At 45.6% G+C, this 16,342-nt stretch overlaps 1 protein-coding gene across 2 annotated transcripts in view; it reads right to left on the bottom strand.

Moving 5' to 3' along the window:
* Positions 1-266: 266 nt before the first annotated feature.
* Positions 267-16,342, bottom strand: part of RBM5 (RNA binding motif protein 5) — a 31,969-nt gene continuing 15,893 nt past the window's right edge. The window contains exons 8-25 of one of the 2 annotated variants that reach the window (XM_007984286.3): positions 16,010-16,070; positions 14,752-14,817; positions 14,084-14,244; positions 13,274-13,371; positions 12,565-12,652; positions 12,002-12,079; positions 11,845-11,917; positions 9,803-9,888; positions 8,709-8,793; positions 8,405-8,496; positions 6,003-6,164; positions 5,123-5,272; positions 4,971-5,042; positions 3,630-3,809; positions 3,254-3,328; positions 2,061-2,158; positions 1,853-1,982; positions 267-905 (exon numbers count right to left, since the gene is read on the bottom strand). In XM_007984286.3, the coding sequence (XP_007982477.1) occupies positions 780-905; positions 1,853-1,982; positions 2,061-2,158; positions 3,254-3,328; positions 3,630-3,809; positions 4,971-5,042; positions 5,123-5,272; positions 6,003-6,164; positions 8,405-8,496; positions 8,709-8,793; positions 9,803-9,888; positions 11,845-11,917; positions 12,002-12,079; positions 12,565-12,652; positions 13,274-13,371; positions 14,084-14,244; positions 14,752-14,817; positions 16,010-16,070 (1,881 nt within the window). In that variant the 3' untranslated portion in view covers positions 267-779. The remainder of the gene's footprint in view (positions 906-1,852; positions 1,983-2,060; positions 2,159-3,253; positions 3,329-3,629; positions 3,810-4,970; positions 5,043-5,122; positions 5,273-6,002; positions 6,165-8,404; positions 8,497-8,708; positions 8,794-9,802; positions 9,889-11,844; positions 11,918-12,001; positions 12,080-12,564; positions 12,653-13,273; positions 13,372-14,083; positions 14,245-14,751; positions 14,818-16,009; positions 16,071-16,342) is intronic. The other variant, XM_007984287.3, reaches the window with a different exon arrangement.

Raw genomic sequence — 16,342 nt, forward strand, 5'->3', positions numbered from 1 at the left:
ATGGGGTTTCACCACGTTGGCCAGACTGATCTCAAACTCCTGGACTTCAGGCAATCCACCTGCCTCGGCCTCCCAAAGTGATGGGATTATAGGCGTGAGCCACCACGCCTGGCCAACCCTGCCTTAAAAAAAATAATAAATAAAAAATAAATAAATAAATCTGAACCTGAATGGGGGCAAGAAATAAACTGATTTCATCACCAGGCTTGACTGGCTCAGACATGCTTGACCCACCTACCCACCCAAGAATAAAGAGACACAGGACACCCATTTCTCAAGGTATTTCTTTTGTAAAGGAGCCAGATTTGGCAACTAGACTGAAAATCTTCCAAAATTCTGTACAAATGTGTAATATACAAATATACACAAGGCTTTTGCCAAGAAAAGACATCACTACAAATGACAGAGGTGGCTTTGGTGTCACATACCACCTACAGCATCTCAAACCCCTAGGAATGTGAGGGGATGATGGACCACAACATAGGCTACACATGTAAACACGCTACATTACACTATGTACACTGAAGTATAAAAAACCCACTGTCCTCTCCGGTCTGTTCACAAGCCCTCTGGCAGGAAGGAAGGCCATTCACCAGACAACCCACATAAGGGGAACTTTTTTAAGGTGGGAGGGAGAACCCTGCAGAATGAAGTGGTTCACCCTAAGATCTATTAATAGCACAAGGCATGCCCTTAAAGAGACAGGCGGTAAGAGCGAATCCAGGAGAAGATGGACCACTTCTTGTGCTCCTTGTCATCTCTCTCTCTCTCTCTCTCTCTCACTCCATCTCAGTGAACCGTGCAAACATGGCTTTCCGGACAGCATCTTTGTAGGAATCAGCACCCGACAAACCATATGCGCTGCCTTTGGCTCCTAGGCCAGCTCCCTTTAGCCGAACTTGAGCCTAGGGAAGCACAGAGACTGTCAGCTGGCAGGTGAGGTATGGGCTGCTCCACCTCTCACCATGCCCACTCCTTACCCAGCAGGACCACCCACCAGGATACAGAAGAGAGGAAACTATACGAAAACAAGGATTTCTCCAGAAGAGACCAGGAGCAAGTGTAAGGACTGGAGGAATAAAATGGGATATGGAACACAGGCAGATGAAGCAAATCACCCACCCCTCAATGCTTGCTCAGCAAGCATCCATGCCTAGGAAAGGGCCCCAAAGTACTCCTCTGAAGCATGGGAAAGGCCTGGTAATTACAGGCACAGATTACACAGGACAGCTCGATGTCAGCAGAACTCACATAAACAGGATGAACATGATCTACAAGAGTCTGACCTAAGCTGTGCTCCCAGGACAGAGCAGGGGCAATTACGGGTGGAGCTCCTGCCTAGAAAGCCAGTGGGTAGGGGCCTCTGACCCCAGGATATGATGCCTCAATGTGGGCTCTGATCAATTTAAAGATTTCTTATCATGGGTGAAAACCCTACTAAATTTTGTTTTTTTTGAGACAGTCTCGCTGTTGCCCAGGCTGGAGTGCAATGGCATGATCTCGCCTCACTGCAACCTCCTCCTGCCAGGTTCAAGCAATTCTCCTGCCTCAGCCTCCTGAGTAGCTAGGATTACAGGTAAACGATGCCACGCCCGGCTAATTTTTTGTATTTTAGTAGAGACAGGGTTTCACCGTGTTGCCCAGGCTGGTCTCAAACTCCTGGGCTCAGACAATCTATCTGCCTTGCTCTCCCAAAGTGCTGGGATTACAGGTGTGAGCTCATGCCTGTAATCTGCCCCTTCATGCTAAGGTAAAGCTGCTCCTGGGTCCCAGGCTCTATGAGTGCTCTGATCTCATCTCTGGAACCAGCCTGTAAGCGTGGCAAACATCAAGGCCTGACCCTACTGCTTACCTCAATGGGAGCTGTAATGCCTTGGCACTTTCGTCCCAAGCCAGAGCCTTCCCGCCAGCCCATGGCCTGCAGCATCTTGTTGCCAATGTTACTGTGGTCAATGCCATCTTTGGTGGGTTGCTCGTAATTCCTGCCAGTGGCAAACACACAGTTACTTAAAACAGCCAGGGCCCCAGCTTACGAACTGGAAAATGTGCACATCACATACACAGTGCCAGCATCAAACTGCTTCTTGCGCTTGGGCTCTGGAGGTTCTGGAATGCCGTACTTCTCCCGTCTTTCTGCAGCTCGGTCTCGGTATTTCATCTATGGGAGAAAAAACACTGCTGGAAATGTTCACAGACCTCAACCTGTAACTGTCTAATGCACCTATTCAAAACTATCCCCTCAAGTATTTTTAAGTCTGGATAATGCTTTTTTTAGACTGCTCTGAAATACCAAATTCCCTCGTTCCCCTCATCATACCTAGTCATATCTAAAATGTTAAATTTGTAGATATGAATTGTGCGGAACCAGGGGCAGAACTATGTCTCCAACAAGCAGTTTTATTTAATTAGCCACCCTCTGTCAAGCTCTTCAACCAGCCTACTGGGCAGTGGGTACAGCCTGCGAAGAGGAAGGCAGAATTGCCCGTTCTCCTCAGCATTTGGACAGGTATACCTCCAACATTTGGAAAGGCTTATCTCCAACATCAAGGAGGCTTCCAGAGACCTGTTCAGTAGTCCCTGGGGAGGTGGAATCATAGATAATAGGGTGGGAAGGATGGGGGGAGAAGAAAAGCAAAAGCCTTAACTACAGACATGTCAGAATTATCTCGGGGTGGGAGATTTCTAACCCACTTGCTCATTTCTAACCCACAGGACTGTATTTGCATTTAAATCCCTGCCCGCATGGCCGCCAACCTGCCCCAACCACCAGCACTAATTACTTGCCCACTACTATGTCACAGGCTTCACTCTTGCCTTTGTTCCCAGATCTGCTCACCATGCCCTGCCCACCCTTCCTTTCATATCACCTGCAATAACCTCATGTCCTGCTGTCTCTTGGGATTAATTTGAAGCCCCCTTCATTGCCCATGAAGGCTTCTCCAGCCAGGCCAAACTAGACCACTCTCTCCATAAAAAAAATCCAGTGTATTGAAGCAGCAAGCTCTGGCATTCAAGACTTGTGAGCAGTCTCAGCAGTGTGCTTCTGCCTTGTGAACCCTTATGATGAAGGGACAATGTGAGGTGCACAAAGCACACAGAGCCTGGGTCTAGGCTGTATGAGCTACAATGGTCAGATGACAAGGGTGTGACAAATCCTTCTACCCTCCCCCTGGGATCTGGAACTAAAGGCTACAAATAAAACCTAAAGGTGATTATCCCAATATCCTCTTTCTTGTGGCAGTTTCCCATTCACCTCTCTCTCCCTTAGCTCCAAGGCTTCCAGCTCCTGCTCGCTCAGCCTGGATCGTCGGTAGATATCCATGTTTTGCTATATAAAAGATTTGAAAGACACAGTAAGGACTCAGACGATCTTAATTTGAAATGTCATAACATTAGTAACATCTACTGTATTTTAAAAGCCAAAGCCCAAACAATACACAATCACATAAAAACTATAGTCTGATGTGTGTGGAGCTGCCAGACTCCCTTCACCGTCATCGGGAACAGCTTTCTGTAAGGCCATCATTAGACAGCAAGTATATTTGGAACCATCAGGACTGTTACAGCACTCAAATTGTCTCACTGCCTCCTCTCGCCCCCCTCAGATCAGCTCAGAGAAGCATGGCCACCTTGTGAAGGTCTGAGAGTTGCTGGTGCCTAACTAGGGCATCTTTGTTCGGGAACTGGCGCCGGCAGAGCAGACAGGCCATCTTCTTCCAGTCAGCTAGCTTCTCTTCCTCACTCTCAAGTCTTTCCACCAGCTCCTCCTCATTGTCACTGTCACCACTGTAAGCAGCAACCAGACCCCTCTGGGGACAAAAGGAAGGCAGGTCACTGGACATGTACAATAGGAAGATGGCGATGGCTATGTACCTGGATAAAGTAATGCCTCATCCGAAATGTTAACAAATCCTCATTACTGTATGTCACGCTTTAGTAGTGAATCACATTTTGTCAACTGCATGTAGTAGTCAGGTCCTTAAGTGCTAGGCCTGACAGCCTCTTGGTACCAACCTTCTTGGAGCCCAAGAAATGGATTCCTGGGTGACTACCTTCTTTTTCTTTTGAGATGGAGTCTCGCTCTTTTGCCCAGGCTGGAGTGCAGTGGCGTCATCTCGGCTCACTGCAACCTCCATCTCCCAAGTTCAAGTGATTCAAGTGTCTCACACTCCCAAGTAGCTGGGATTACAGGCGCCTGCCACCACCCCTGGCTAATTTTTTGCATTTTTAGTAGAGATGGGGTTTCACCACGTTGGTCAGGCTGGTTTCAAGCTCCTGACCTCAAATGATCCGCCTGCCTTGGCCTCCGAAAGTGCTGGGATCACAGGTGTGAGCCACCGCGCCCAGCCTCTTTTTAAAAATGAGACAAGGTCTTGCTCACTGCCCAGGCTGGAGTGCAATGGTATGATCCCTCAAAAGTGCAGTGGCTCACTGCAGCCTTGATCACCTGGGCTCAAGCAATTATCTTACCTCAGCCTCCCAAGTAGCTAGGATTACAGATGCATGCCACCACACCCAGCTAATTTGTTTCTAATTTTTAGTAGAGACAAAGTCTTGCAATGTTACCTAGACTGAGTGACTATTTTCAAACCACTGACCACACATAAAAATCCCAAATACAACATATCAGAATAATGGCCCACCCAGACCGGTATCTATCTAGTAAAACAAGCTTTTTCTTGTCTTAATTTTCTCTTTTCAGACCATTAAAACTCTCTACTCACAGATGCAATGAAACTTAATTAACTGAGCTTAGGAATTGAAGCTTCTTTTGTCGCTCCATCTCATCTGCTGTCACAGAAAACAAAGCCCCGAACATGGAATCTATGTGTGGAAACTGATCCAATACCCACCAACAGAGATCACATTCAGTTTTAAGTAGGAATCACATTAGCCAAGATGCAGCTGAGCATTCAAGTGAAACACAAACCACAGATAGGGTCTTTAAAACACTGGTGGTACTCCCTTACTTTGAGGGGATTCTCCTCATCTCCATTTCGCACCAATTCTGGGATGAGCTGCTGCCTTTCAGCTAAGGCTCCCTGGGAAACAGAGGAAAAGCCATGAGCCTCAAGTTTTAGGTAAGTTCCCATCATGACATACTGGCCATGCCTGCTATTACCTTCTTCTCAAAGAGAGCAAAACCAGCGTCTGCTGCAGCAGATTCTCTCCTTTCTTCTTCCCTCAAGGAATTGACAGGCTGAAAGCTATTTTTAAAGTTTTCTTTCTGCTTATTCAAACTCTTAGCCCAGCGTTCCATGTCTTTGGCGATCTAACGTCAAACAACAAACACCAACGAAAACACATTTAGTTCCCTGTGCCATGAGAATGAGCCATTAAGGATCTTTTTTTTTTTTTTTTTTTTTTTTTGAGATGGAGTCTGGCTGTGTCGCCCAGGCTGGAGTGCAGTGGCACGATCTCCACTCACTGCAAGCTCCGCCTCCCAGGTTCACGCCATTCTCCTGTCTCAGCCTCCGGAGTAGCTGGGACTACAGGCGCCCACCACCTCGCCCGGCTAGTTTTTTGTATTTTTTAGTAGAGACGGGGTTTCACCATGTTAGCCAGGATGGCCTCGATCTCCTGACCTTGTGATCCGCCCGTCTCGGCCTCCCAAAGTGCTGGGATTACAGGCTTGAGCCACCGCGCCCGGCCTGCCATTAAGGATCTTATCTCAACTATATGCCCTGTAACAAACCCCTTTTACTCTTACTTCCACCTACAAATATTTCCATTAGATGCTATCACATATAACCAAAGTCCTTCATAAATACTGCTTGAAAAGCTTTGAGATTTCCAGGGCTTTTTTCCCTAAGTACACAGGTTAACTGACAGTTAAGATATGGTAACAATAAAAAACTGCAAAATGCTCTAAGAACTTAGTATGAATAAAACATGGAGCCCAATTTTTAAGAATCCAAATAATACTGACATAAATGTTACAACCTCCAAACCAAGAGTTCAGCCCAGTACCTCAATGAGAGAAATATGGGTCATGTTCTGACCTGCTGGGCTGTTTTGCTCTTGGGTTTCTCCTTCTTCTCTTTCCCCTCTTTTGCAGGAGGCAGGCCCGTCTGCTGGTGGGAGCTAGACTCTGCAGCTGGCACGTAGGTCTCTTTCTCCCCATCCCAGTAAAGGTACTGCTGGGTTAAGGAATTATAGTAGTACTAGAAAACAACAAAGAAAAAACAATTAATGCAGACTTTCCACTATGTCAGTCGATTAAATGAATATTTCGTTAAAAAAAAAAAAAAAAGATCCCAGAAAGGACCCTTGGCACACCTTGGTATAGGTAAACATGATGAACCACCTAGTGAAGAGGTGTGACACTGCTAGAATAAAAATAGAATATGGTTTATTTAAAAAGTTTAGTTCCCAGCCAGGCGCAGTGGCTCATGCCTGTAATCCTAGCACTTTGGGAGGTGGCGGTGGGAGGATCGCCTGAGGTCAGGAGTTCGAGACCAGCCTGGCCAACACGGTGAAAACTCATCTCTACTAAAAATACAAAAATTAGCTGGGCATGACGGCACGCCTGTAATCCCAGCTACTCAGGAGGCTGAGGCAAGAGAATAGCTTGAACCTGGGAGATGGGGGTGGCAGTGAGCCAAGATCGCACCACTGCACTCCAGCCTGGGCAACAGAGTAGGACTCTGTCTCAAAAAAATAAAAATAAAATAAAAATAAAAAAAGTCTAGTTCCCATTAATCTAATCCCTGGGCCTACCTAGAGGGCACCCAAGGAGCAATTTGTCTCACTCTGTTCCACAGACTGTTTACGTAAACCAGGCAGCCAGAACAGGTGGGCGTGTCATGGAGTTCAGACATCTGCCATGACAACAGCTCATCATTGGGCCCATCCACGTAGAATTCTTTGGATACCAGGCAACCACACACAGGGTGTAAACACTACCTCAGAGCTGGAAGGAGGTGTTGGTGAAGGGACCCAAGCTCAACAGGAATTGCAACAGAGGAGAGGTGTCACATATCCTCTTCCTCTCCTTTATTTTCTAGTCGCTCACTCTATCTACTCAACAGGGACCCAGAAGACAGTGTCTGTCTCTTCTGGGTAAGGTGGTGTGGCTAACAGACACAACTTCTAAGGCCACCAAAGAGAACTGACAGGGAAATAAATGGCCAGGCTTCACAAACAAGAGAAGTGGAAGAGGCATGCAGAGGCTTGGCCTGCTTAGGTAGGTCGCACACAGCTTCACACTTCAATCTCTCAGAAACCACAACCTATCAATATCAAGTTCCCGTTAAAAATACTTATTTTACTGCTCTATATATACAGCTCCTGCTCACAAATAGTTATTTATGGGGTGTTAAAGTTGTTTTTTCCTTTTAAAAGTTATATATGCCACCAAAAATAAAACATCACTCCATACATCTGCTAAATTCTACCCTTAAGAATACACAGGGAGCCAAAGGATGCAGGACACAAAAGGTCATCTATTGTCTGACTCCACTTACATGAAATATCAAGAACAGAGGGCTGGGTGCAGTGGCTCATGCCTGTAATCCTGGCACTCTGAGGGCCGAGGTAGGTGAATCACATAAGGTCAGGAGCTCGAGACCAGCCTGGCAAACAAGGTGAAACCCTGTCTCGACTACAAAAATTAGCTGGGTGTGGTGGGCGCTTGTAATCCCAGCTACCAGCTACTTGGGAGATTGAGGCAGGAACACTGCTTGAACCCAGGAGACAGAGGCTGCAGTCAGCCAAGTTTGTGCCACAAAAAAAAAAAAAAAAAAAAGGAAATCCATAGAGACAGAGAGTAGATTAGTAGTTACAGGAGGGGAGCACAGAATGGGGAGTGTTTAACAGGTACAGGGTTTCTTCTTGGAGTGATGAAAATGTTCTGAGATTACACAGTGGTAACAGTTACACAACACTGTGAATATACTAAGAGCCACTGATTTGTACACTCTAAAAAGTTAAAATAGTGAATTTCATAGGGAGAAAAAGTACGATTTAAAATTTCTAGCTAGGTCTTTCCATAAATTGTAACTTGATAAAATAATCTATGGCAACAGAAATCAAAATAGTGGTTATTGAAGACAGAGGTTACTGACCAGCAATGGGCATGGGGATTAGGCAGGCTGGGAATAAGTGGGTGGTGTATATACACATGTAATATACAAATGTATATACATGTAAACATTCAAAGAATTGCACATTTCTGTTTTGTGTATTTTTCTGTGTGTATATTATACCTCAAAACATTTTTTAACCCTAAAATTAAAACTTACAATCTCCAAATAAAAACTACATTTTGGTGGCTTTGAAGAAGTTAAAACTAATCTGAGTCATATATTCTTTTGCAGGAAATATTTCATTTTACGCCTCATAAATGCACTAAGCAAAACTAAAATACTTCTAGTGAAACTGAAGAGGAAAGCAGCGCATTTACTTGCGAGTTGGGGTCATAATAGAGCCCTGTTGTCGGATCATAGTAATATCCTGAAGATTCATCATACTGGTAAGTGGACGTGTCAGGTACTGCTGCAAAAACAAAATCCAGCATACAGTCATTCCAGGTAAGAAAATGGCTTTATTTCAAATTCTAAGCCAGTGAGATGCAGCAGTCCTAATGTTTCTTCTCTGTCTCACATCCCCAAGTGTCCCTCTGACACCCGCAAAGGGAGAACTCTCATTAAACAAAGACAACAACTAGGACCTTCCAACTGTCAAGAGCCCCATGAGGTTTGGCTTACCATATTTGGTACCAGGAACTACACCAGTAGGGGAAGCGGCTGGGGCCTGTGTACTTGTGCTAGTGCTAGGCTGTGCTTCCTCAGTCTGGAAAGAACAGCAGCTTCAATATAATTTCAACTGTAAAGCCTTTTAAGAGAGCTAAATCACTGCAATCATCTAGAAGGAAGGGCTCCCCTGACAGACACACTGTAGCAATAATCTAAGGCAATCCCTCAGCAAAACACATGTTGACAACTTTCCTGCTTTGTTTTTCAAGACGGAGTCTTGCTCTGTTGCCCAAACTGGACTGCAGTGGTGCAATCTTGGCTCACTGCAACCTCCGTCTCCGGGGTTCAAGCAATTCTCCTGCCTCAGCCTCCCGAGTAGCTGGGATTACAGGCATGTGCCACCACGCCCAGCTAATTTTTGTATTTTTAGTAGAGACGGGGTTTCACCATGTTGGCCAGGCTGGTCTCGAACTCCTGACTCTGTGATCCGCCCGCCCTGGCCTCCCAAAGTGCTGGGATTACAGGCGTGAGCCACCGCGCCCAGCGACAACTTACTTTTTTTTTTTGAGACGGAGTCTCGCTCTGTCGCCCAGGCTGGAGTGCAGTGGCACCATCTTGGCTCACTGCAAGCTCTGCCTCCCAGGTTCACGCCATTCTCCTGCCTCAGCCTCCCGAGTAGCTGGGACTACAGGCGCCTGCCACCACGCCCGGCTAATGTTTTTTTTATTTTTAGCAGAGACGGGGTTTCACCACATTAGCCAGGATGGTCTCGATCTCCTAACCTTGTGATCCACCCGCCTCGGCCTCCCAAAGTGCTGGGATTACAGGCGCAAGCCACTGTGCCCGGCCCTGGCGACAACTTTCTAAAGGTCAAGTTGAAGCATGCATACAGTATAAATACACAGTTGAAATTTTATATTTAAAATATATATGCACATATATATCATAAGGTTAATATTTTAAGACAACAGAAAGAAATAAGGTTGAAGTGTGTATTACTCAATCCTGGCTCATATAACAAGGAAAGGGTAATACTTGAATACTTGTACAGCAAAACAAAATTTCCCCATCAGCCACGAGTTCTGTATATAGGACAACAGGATTACCGGAGAGCCAGGTGGATTGGAGGTCTGATTATACAGCTGAGGACTCTGGGACACTACAGCCGCTGAGGTGGTGGTCACTGCTGTGCCTGATGATAAACACAAGGGTTAGGGAAAGCCAAGGCACTGAACGCCAACACAAACATCTTTATTTGTAATGCCCAATCTAGCTTTCTTCTGTCATTGCATATGTCAGTTTTTCATAAGCTAATTCCCACTAAGTACCCTGGAATCTATAATATTTTCATTTTCTTTTAATTCTACTAGATGTGATACACAAAGTTAAGGATTCTGTATCATGGCTAAGAAAAGAGAAGAGGCTGGGCGTGGTGGCTCACGCCTGTAATCCCAGCACTTTGGGAGGCTGAGGCGAGCGGATCACGAAGTCAGGAGATTGAGACCATCCTGACTAACATGGTGAAACCCCGTCTCTACTAAAAATACAAAAAATTAGCCAGGCGTGGTGGCAGGCGCCTGTAGTTGCTACTCGGGAGGCTGAGGCAGAAGAATGGCATGAACCCGGGAGGTGGAGCTTGCAGTGAGCCGAGAACGCACCACTGCACTCCAGCCTGGGCGACAGAGCGAGACTCCGTCTCAAAAAAAAAAAAAAAAAAAAAGAGAAGAAAGGATCTATATCTGCTTTGGGGTTGAGAAAGATTTAACTCACAAGTCTTTTAAAATCCTGATACAGGCCGGGCGCGGTGGCTCAAGCCTGTAATCCCAGCACTTTGAGAGGCCGAGACAGGTGGATCACGAGGTCAGGAGATCGAGACCATCCTGGCTAATACGGTGAAACCCTGTCTCTACTAAAAATACAAAAAACTAGCCGGGCGAGTTGGCGGGCGCCTGTAGTCCCAGCTACTCAGGAGGCTGAGGCAGGAGAATGGCGTAAACCCGGGAGGCGGAGCTTGCAGTGAGCTGAGATCCGGCCACTGCACTCCAGCCTGGGCGACAGAGCGAGACTCCGTCTCAAAAAAATAAAATAAAATAAAATAAAATAAAATAAAATAAAATAAAATAAAATAAATAAAATCCTGATACAAAAATTAAAGCCAAGGTTTCTTTTTTTTTCTTTTTGAGACGGAGTCTCGCTCTGTCACCCAAGCTGGAGTGCAGTGGCCAGATCTCAGCTCACTGCAAGCTCCGCCTCCCGGGTTTACGCCATTCTCCTGCCTCAGCCTCCCGAGTAGCTGGGACTACAGGCGCCCGACACCTCGCCCGGTTAGTTTTTTGTATTTTTTAGTAGAGATGGCGTTTCACCATGTTAGCCAGGATGGTCTCGATCTCCTGACCTCGTGATCCGCCCGTCTTGGCCTCCCAAAGTGCTGGGATTACAGGCTTGAGCCACCACGCCCGGCCAAGCCAAGGTTTCTTAGAGTGGCTCTTCTGATTGATGTCTGAGCACCAGACTCCAGGGCCACATCCTCTCTGCTCACCTGAACTTATGTGGGCACCCATGACTCCTAACACAGAGAAGGGAAATACAGAGTTGAATTGCAAGAATTTAAACTCATCACAACATGGTCTTTAAGACCTTGTGTTAACTCTTGGTGTACACATATAACCGTAATCTTCCCCAGAACCTTGGGTACATGACGACAGCCCTGCATATGCCCCCTACATTCTTTTTTTTTTTTTTCCCTGAGATGGAGTCTCACTCTGTCGCCCAGGCTGGAGTGCAGTGGCGCGATTTCGGTTCACTGCAATCTCTGCCACTTGGGTTCAAGCAATTCTCTCGTCTCAGTCTCCCGAGTAGCTGGGATTACAGGCGCCTGCCACCACACCTGGCTAATTTTTGTAGTTTTAGTTGAGATGGGGTTTCACCATGTTGGCCAGGCTGGTCTTGAACTCCTGACCTCATGATCCACCTGCCTTGGCCTTCCAAAGTGCTGGGATTACAGGAGTGAGCCACCGTGCCCAGCCATGCCCCCTACAGTCTTACAGAGAAATGGGCTTGTAGCTTTTGGTCCAGTTAGGACATTTAATCGTATTTCTTCAACCGTAAGTGCTTAAACAAAAGTTAAAAGGGAGATGAAGTTTATTACCTGATGCAGATGATGCATCAGATTCCAATCCTCCAGCTTGTTGTTGATAAAACTGCTGATAATCCTGTGAGTACTGAAGAAAAGTCCACCATTAAAGCTGCTATTCTCAGACACACTCTGAAAGACTCTAAGGTGGATGCTGCTAAAATCTACCTACCTGGGCATATTGGGCATAGCCATCTTGACCTGGCTGCAGATAACTGTAGTCAACACTGCCTCCTTCACCACTTTGAGACTACAAAACATCAAAATGAGACAAAGACAAATTTAGTGGGCATTAAAGAAAAAAATTCAGAAGTCCCTAAAAATAAGCTCGTATTGCTGGACGCCGTGGCTCATGACTATAATCCCAGCAGTTTGGGAGGCTTAGGCGGGTGGATCACCTGAGGTCAGGAGTTCAAGACCAGCCTGGCCAACGTGGTGAAATCCTGTCTCTACTAAAATACAAAAATTAGCCAGGTGTGGTGGCAGGCGCCTGTAATCCCAGCTACTCAAGAGGCTGAGACAGAAGAATCGCTTGAACCCGGAAGGTGGAGCTTGTGGGTGAGCCAAGATCACACCATTGCACTCCAGCCTGGGTGACAAGAGTGACACTCCGTCTCGGGGGAAAAAAAAAAGAGAGAGCTCGTATCTCGAGTACCACTACAGGAGAGGTCATGTCTATGAATCTGGGCACCACCACCACCATACTACCTTGAGCAAAAAGATCCTTGATCTTACCTGGGTGGATGACCACTGAGCAGCAGCAATAGCTGTACTAGCTACAGAGAAGGCGCTGACACGGTTACCATCTGAGAGGACCAAGTCTCTGAAACCACAAAGATCCAATCATGTGATTCTATCTCAGTATTCCCACAATTAGTGCCCCTACACCACCAAGGAAACTGATTCACTCCACCCTTTGTCAGGTCTCAAATGCCAGCAAGGCCACATTTCATAGCGGGAGGGCTCTTCATGGGGAAATTCCTCAGTAAGCAAGTGGCCCTATAGTATCATTGTTCTATCTTGTAACCTGCCATCTAATAAAGCATTTTTTTCGATGTGCAATTATATAAAAAAGGGAAATTTACAATGCTAGAGTTAAGCACTATATACATGAAATTATTAGCATGTTGTTCTGGAAGGAATGCATTATTTCCGGATGGGTTAGCACTATACTGCTGCAGTTTGCAAAGCATGTGTTCTCAACCCATCTGCCATGCTTGCCTTTCTCCTGATCTGAAACCATTTCAGGCAACTTCATCAACTGATTATAGAGGATAGGAGGGAATAATCACTAAAAGAAGACAAACATGTCCCTCCTGGTCTTGGCAATCAGGGAAGATCACAGTATCTCAACATACTTGGGGTACAGGCTTGGCGTTCAGTTAGCACACTGTATAGATGTGCAGATGCAGTAGTTTGAAACAAGGACAATAAAGCCACTCACTTTCTGGCACTTTTGGCAAAATCAACCCCAATAGTTTTGCCATCAATTTTCAAAGGAGGATGGAGACTCTGTAATATCTGAAGCAGCTGAGAAGCATCCTGAAGGAGAATGTGAAGAAAAAATTTTGTAATGTAATTAAAAATCTCTCCCTACCATCTACCCCATTCAAAGAAATAGTTTTCTATATAAAAAAAAAGTAATTAATTCCTTATTGTGTTTGCAGATATGAAACCTCAAGAAAGGAATATCTCTCTTTCCTCTAAGATGTGAAGGTTTCCAGTATTACCAAAAGAGCAAATGCTAAACCAATCTAAAACAAAGTACATCTAGCACTTTGGGAGGCCGAGGTGAGCAGATCACTTCAAGTCAGGAGTTCGAGACCAGCCTGGCCAACACGGCAAATACTCGTCTCTACTAAAAATACAAAAATTAGCTGGGCATAGTGGTGGGCACCTGTAATCCCAGCTACTCAGGAGGCTGAGGCAGGAGAATCGCTTGAACCCTGGAGGCAGAGGTTGCAGTGATCCGAGATGGTGCCACTGCACTCCAGCCTGGGCGACAGAGACTCCATCCCAAAAAAGAACAACAACAAAAAACCAAGTACAAAGGACTAAACTGTGGCTCAAAAAATTCTGCCAGTTGCCTATACTGAAGTCATCAGTCCTGTAATTTAGCAGTGCAAAAACTGTCATTATGGAGCCTTGCATCTTGGGCTTCAGGAGCCTCAGACATAGTTTCAAAACTGGATGAACCACATTTGTCTCTTAAAGCTGTTTCTTTTAAAAAGGAAAGAATCGATAAGAACCTCACCATTGCAGAAGACAGCTGCACAAATGCGAAGCCTCTGTTTTGCTGGGTCTGTTTGTCTTTTATGAGGCGGATGTTATTGACTGCTAAAGACGCGTAAGGAGACAGTGCTGTCATGATGGAATCCACCACAGTGTGCGGAGCTATGTTCCGAAGAATGATCGCTAGGGGTAAACGAGACAAATGACATACACATGCATTCCCACCACCAATGCACCAATGTTTTCCAAGACAGCGTCAAGTACAAACAAATAAATCCATTTGGGACGTTCCTAGTGTATTTTCTACCCTGACATGGAGAAGATTCTAAAAATCCAATCTTTTAAGAGACAACCTGAAGCTGCTGCTGCTCCTTAAAAAAGGGTAGAACAGAAATTTCCAACTGAGGTCAATTTTTTTTTTTTTGGAGACAGAGTCTCACTCTGTTGCCCAGGCTGAAACGCAGTGGTGCGATCTTGGCTCACTGCAAGCTCCGCCTCCCGGGTTCACGCCATTGTCCTGCCTCAGCCTCCCAAGTAGCTGGGATTACAGGTATGTGCCACCACACCTGGATAATTTTTTGTATTTTTAGTACAGACAGGGTTTCACCATGTTAGCCAGGATGGTCTCGATCTCCTGACAACTGCGGTCAATTTTTAACATGAAGACCAAAAGATCATGTATGAACTTACTATCACAGTAGTAATCCACAGACTGAACCGACTCTGTGGTTCCAGGAGGCACTTCCTGTTCAGAGTCTAGAAGGGAAAGTGATCCAATTAAAGACAAACAACTAATGTATTTTCACCAAAGAAATACATTAAAAACCCCACAAGTTTTTATTTTAACCAAACAAAACAATCATTTTTTAATTTTTAAAAAATTTTTTTATTATTATCATTTTTTTGAGACGGAGTCTCGCTCTGTCGCCCAGGCTAGAGTGCAGTGGCCAGATCTCAGCTCACTGCAAGTTCTGCCTCCCGGGTTTACGCCATTCTCCTGCCTCAGCCTCCCAAGTAGCTGGGACTACAGGTGCCCGCCACCTCGCCCGGCTAGTTTTTTGTATTTTTTAGTAGAGACGGGGTTTCACTGCGTTAGCCAGGATGGTCTCGATCTCCTGACCTCATGATCCGCCCGTCTCGGCCTCCCAAAGTGCTGGGATTACAGGCTTGAGCCACCGCGCCCGGCCTCGACCTCTCTTTTCTTATAATCAACTTCTTGTCATTCATCCTTGGCTGAGTGTCCCCTTCTCAGAGACACCCCCCACCCCCGACCGTGCCCGGCCCATTTTTTTCTTTTTTAAGCATTTGTGCCTATAGTAAAACCTCATTAATTGTCACATGGTTAACACAGAATGCAAACTTTGGGCCACAGTGGGACTGACACTACCCTGCACTAAAGAAAGGCAGATGCAGAATGCAAACCAGGTGAGCAGACTTAATTCTAGAAAACAAAAGAACTTTTTGTGCTCTCACAATCATGAGCAGCATTACCTAACCTAAGGGAAAAGATTTAAAGAAATCAGACAAGTTGTTTAAGTACACTAAAATCTATACTTTTCCTCAAGCTCACAGTTAACAACCCTATCTGTCAGATTTTTGTTTTGGTTTTTGGGAGGCAGCGTCTTGTTTGTTGCCCAGGCTGGAGTGCACTGGTATGACCATAGCTCACTGCAGCCTTCAACTTCTGGACTCAAGCAATCCTCTCACCTAAGCCTCCTGAGTAGCTAGGACTACAGGTGTGTGCCACCACACCCCAGATAATTTAAAATTTCTTTTTTTTTGTAGAAGCAGGGTCTTGCTATCTCTTGCCAGGCTGGTATTGAACTAATATCTCAAGTGATCTTCCCACCTTGGCCTTGCAAAGTGGTGGGGTTACATTGAGCCACCGCTTCCTGCCCCAGTTAGTCAGGTTTTAATGCATATTGCAAACAGCTGAATCCAGTCTTACCAAACTTGTCTGCTCCACATCGGAAGCATTTTAGTCTTTTCCTGAAATTGTTAAGGCAGCACTGAAAAAAAAAGTTTTATCTGTAATTATTTCTCACATTAGGCCAGGCTTTCTAGTAACAATAACAGTGGGGCCACGGGGTAGGTCCCAGTAACTAACAGAAAAGCAGAACGTCTCGTGTAGCTGAGACATGGGGACATAATCTAAAAATTCAGAATGTAACACTGTTAAAATCTCCCAAGAAAAACAAAGTTTGTTGTATGTTGAAGAAGAATCCCATTATTATCAAGCCGAGGAAAGGGTTCAGTTAATTTGAAAACTCTACAGCAAGCC

The sequence above is a fragment of the Chlorocebus sabaeus genome, chromosome 22, assembly GCF_047675955.1.
Source record: "Chlorocebus sabaeus isolate Y175 chromosome 22, mChlSab1.0.hap1, whole genome shotgun sequence".
Lineage (NCBI taxonomy): Eukaryota > Metazoa > Chordata > Mammalia > Primates > Cercopithecidae > Chlorocebus > Chlorocebus sabaeus.